The 4,686-nt window shown below is 34.7% G+C and overlaps 1 protein-coding gene across 1 annotated transcript; it reads right to left on the reverse strand.

The window, feature by feature from the left end:
* Nucleotides 1-1,159: 1,159 nt before the first annotated feature.
* LOC146902611 (vitellogenin-like protein) lies at nt 1,160-3,488 on the reverse strand. The gene is made up of 2 exons (XM_085737741.1): nt 1,770-3,488; nt 1,160-1,528 (listed from the first exon to the last, which is right to left on the reverse strand). Exon 1 carries the CDS (start codon nt 3,157-3,159, stop codon nt 1,786-1,788), a length of 1,374 nt encoding a protein of 457 aa, XP_085593867.1. The 5' UTR covers nt 3,160-3,488; the 3' UTR covers nt 1,160-1,528; nt 1,770-1,785.
* Nucleotides 3,489-4,686: the final 1,198 nt, after the last annotated feature.

Raw genomic sequence — 4,686 nt, forward strand, 5'->3', positions numbered from 1 at the left:
TTTTGGAAGTGTACCACTGCGGGAAACCTCGCCTTAACTCACACACTTCGCCCTCTTCAAAGACTCGTACATGGGGGGTTGTGTATCATCAGGAAATCAAAGCCAGGCCCAACCCGACTCCTCCTATAGGAGTCACCCACGTGTTCGCCACATGGCGAGATCCCCAAGAATCTTTAAGGTCCATGGTGGCTTGAGGTATCATACGAGGGCATGCCAGGCGGTCTGCTCACGTATGAATCCGAGGTCTAAGGGATCCAAGTCAGCCCTGACTTAGTCTTCCCCACCTATGCACAATGTGCCTATAGTCAAGGGAGAGAGCGAGAAGAAAGGGTCATCATGGGTAAACCCACCCCCCCCCCCCCCCCCCCCCCCCCCCCCCCCCCCCAAAATACCAAACCTACGCTCCCAAAGAATAATCACTACCGACTACTCTGACTCTCGAAAAGCACACTGCTACTAGGGTTAGAGCTATTGTACTCGGTTCAAGTACAAGAAGCTGGGAGGAGCATGGAGGATTTTCTCGCAATTACTCATACACTAGAGTGGTTAATTATTTCCTGAATTGGTCTCTACTCTCTACATTGTTTTTATTCCTCCTTGTATTGCCGAATTTATTTTGAGTGTTATGATTTTATTTGGTCAAAAATTAAGTATTGATAACCCAACTCCTACATTGAGTGGTGATAGTAAGTTTATAAAGACGGAAACCCTTTATTTTACAAATTGATAACCCAATTCCTACATTGAATAGTGACAATTTTCTCTATTTAGATATCCCTCAGAGCTGATGCATGCACCAACGATGAGGGATCCAAACACTTCTATTTTGATGAATTTCTTAGGCTGATGATGATATCCCAGGACCCTTCTCTCCAGCTATGCACATGGAACGGAGGAGACTAGAGAGATTGCGGTAACAATTGCAAGTACTGCTGATTAGGTGCAAACGAGAACCATTGAATAAATGCCACACTCTATATTGCTAGTACATGATCTACTCATTGAATGCCAATCAAGGGGACCACTACCACCATGTTGCTAAATTCGACTAGTTAAACAACTCATTGCAAACTTTCAGAGTTTGGATATATAGTTCCAAAACTAACCAACAACAAAACATTAATAATCATAAGTTATTTAATAAGAAAGAAAAAAAATATATCATCAACAACTTATTAATTTGCATACAAGCTCAATGATACAAGCCAAAAGTGATTCTATGTAGGTACTCCGTATTGTCTCTACACTACCCAAACATGTGTATGCATGTGAATAGTGATATTAGAAAAATTGAAAAATTACATTTCTTTGGCATAACACCACACACATAGTGTGCATTACAATAAGGTAGCTACAAAAAAATACTATAACCAATGTCATAGTAATTAAGACAAGCCACGTGATGACAGAGAATGCATCGAAATTTTCTTCTTCTCCCCTCCCCCATCTCAAAAAAAGTACCATTATGCCATAGAGGACTTCTGAGTTCTGAACACTGAAGACTCTACTCTCTAGCTCATACTCAGAACTTCACAATCATAACACAAAAAACCTGAATATTAACAAGAAGCAAGTATCCACAAAACTGAAAGAGCTAGCTAGCTAGAACTTAGAAGAGTTACTAGAAAGTTATGATTTAATTAAGAAAAACCCAGAAGATAAACAAAGTAGTAGAAGTAATAACAATAGACAATAATTAATTAACTTCACACTAATTAATGTGTATAGAAATAAACCAAATGTTAAATCTCCTTTTATTCTTTACCAACCTTGTTCTGTAATCAATCATCCTCTAGCAGAAAGCAAAGATGGCATAGCAGATAAATTTGGTGTAGCATTCTTATTATTATCATTAGCATCTCTAATAATATCTCTTCTATTATTCTGATGATTCTCTTTAGAAGATCCTTTGCTACTAAAAGCTCTCATAGGACTAGCAAAAGCCCAACCCCAACTCTTTCCACCACGGTTTTGAGAAACTGTTACAGAACCTTGTTTTCCTCCTCCATTCACAGCATCATCAGCAGAATTAGAAGAAACCCAATAAGATGAAGTTGATGAATTTGAAGATGAAGATGATGTCATCATGAAGCCACTGAATATTCCTCCACATCTTCTAAGTACTCTCTCTTTCATGCAATGGTGGTGGTGGTGGTGGTCTTGAGCACGGTTAACAGAAGCAATACCGTTAGAACTAGCAACTACTCCCTTTGATTTACCTTCACGTTGAGATTCAACTCTTCTTAGAGTACAATCTCCAAACCCAGTTGAAATTCTTTCAAAGAAATCACCAGAGAAGCTTCTGCTACCACATCCAACAGATCTAGATCTTGAAACTTTACGTTCAAAAGAACCTGTGTTGTTGTTGTTGTTGCTGCTGCTATTAGGACTGTTATCTTCTTCAACAATAACAATGTCGTTCTTTCTTCCTAGAGAAGAACCTGAACAACACTTTTCCTTAAGCTTTGCTGAAGCAGTAGCATTATTAAAGCTCTTGGAATTCAAACTCTTGGAAGAAGAAGAAGTTGAAGATTTTGAAGAATGATAGAGAAAAGACCAAAACCCATTTCTTTTTCTTGGACTAAAATATTCATCATCTGCATCAACCATAGAGTTACTACCTCTTCTTGGTGTTGCAGTTGATTTGCTACGTTTCAGAATGATATTAGACGACGTAGCAGAACCAGAAACAGATGCTGAAACAGAGGTTTTCTTTTTCTTTCTCTTAGCTAAGAGAAAAGGAATACGAGTTTTTCTAGAATAGTATTCATGGTGGTAATGTTTACCATGATTTTCATTTTTTGTAGGACAAACAGAGAGTGAAAGAGAAGAAGATGAAGTTACAGCAGTTGTTGCTGATACAGTGTTGATGGAAGAAGGAGGACAATGACGAGTAGTGGAAGTGGAAGATGAAGAAGGTGCAATATCGGATCTGAAAGAAGGTGAAGAAGAAGAAGATGAAACGGCATGAATAGGAAGAGGGAAAGAAGAAGAAACAAGTTTACCAAGTTTTTCTTGAAGACAAAAAGCACAGATCCCACCAGGGTTGTTTCTGTAAGGATGATCAATGCATTGCATGCCATCAATGGAATCATCTTCACCACCAATGTTAACTCTTCCACCTCCTTTCATAGCTTCCATGTGGAGGATGTGAATCATCCAAATCTAAAATAATATCTTGTATGTTTTGTTTGGTTTGGTTTGGTTGATGAGAAAGTAGATAGGTAGATTTTGCTTTATGTAATAGATTGTGTTGTACTTTGTCTTGAATGCCTTTTAGCTAGTTTAGCCCTGTATCTATCTCTGTGTAATGTGATTTGCTTTTTACACAACACCCACAAACTCAAAAGGAAGTGAGAGAGACAAAGAGATGCAGATTAGATTTGATAAAGAAGCAAACAAGTTAGGGAGGGAACATATGGTCAGAGGGTGTAATTGAGGAAAGATAAAAAAAGAAAGAAAAAAAAAATAAGAAAATTGTTAATAGTAATACTAATTGAATATTATTTGTCCATAAAATCTTGTCCATAATAATAATGTTAATCTTGTCTCAACTATTTTCCATAAATAAAAGAGACACTACATCTTTAACATAAAATCTTAAAACATTAAATTTATAGATTATCTCTTTTATAAAATGAATCGAAATTATTTTGTACTCAGAATTCTTGGATCGTACTTATGATCAATTGTTTAGGGGGGTCATAGTATTTTAATACATGAATAAATTCATTATTTTTAGTAAGGTATATTTTTTGAGTATTGTTAACTTGTATCCTAAACACAAATGTTTTTTAAAAAAGTTTCTTGACTCATAATAAAAAATTTACTTTTAAAAGAGAACTTTTCTACTTTGAAGAATTTAAATACACTATTTTTCAAACATAATTATTTTACATAATTCTTTAACGTATTTCCTTAATGCATATTTTTAAAAGAAGTTTCTTAACTCATATTTCCTTGACGCATATATTAGTATTTTTCATAATTTTTAATGAGATTTATTAATTTTACACTCACTTATGTTTTTAGTTGAGTAGTATGATAGTCCTCGTGAACTTAGCTCAGTTAGTAAGGATAACTCATATTTCCTTGACGCATATATTAGCATTTTTCATAATTTTTAATGAGATTTATTAATTTTACACTCACTTATGTTTTTAGTTGAGTAGTATGATAGTCCCCGTGAACTTAGCTCAGTTAATAAGGACAATGCATAATATATGCATGGTCTGGGGTTCGAACTCCAGACACCACGAAGAAAAAAGTTGGGTAATATGACAATGGTGACTAATCTTCCACAACCTTGTTCGACCAATGTCTAGACACCGACTATTGTGAGAGGTGTCATTTTAAGTAACACTAAATTTATTTTATTTTTTTTATCAAAAGCAACACTAAATTTCTATTTGATAGTTTTAAAAATAAGCAACTTGTAAAAAAAATTGAGAGGAACTTGTAATTATTTTGATTTTATTTAATATTATTATTTCTAAGTTATCTTTCATCAATTGTTTTCAATATAAGCAACTTTTTTTTTTGGACAAAATAAATGTACTTTTTTAAAATACTTTAAAAATGAATTATTTAACTACGATTCTTAAGATATATTTTTATTTATAACAAGTAAGTAGTACAAATAGCATTAAAAATAAAGTGGAAAATGTGTAGGGTAGTGGAATAGGG

This window comes from Medicago sativa, chromosome 8 (assembly GCF_051527215.1).
Source record: "Medicago sativa cultivar Bolivia chromosome 8, Bolivia_mono, whole genome shotgun sequence".
Lineage (NCBI taxonomy): Eukaryota > Viridiplantae > Streptophyta > Magnoliopsida > Fabales > Fabaceae > Medicago > Medicago sativa.

Excerpts from the sequence above, each read along its gene's own strand:
- LOC146902611 (XM_085737741.1), bottom strand. The coding sequence starts at position 3,159 with ATGATTCACATCCTCCACATGGAAGCTATGAAAGGAGGTGGAAGAGTT.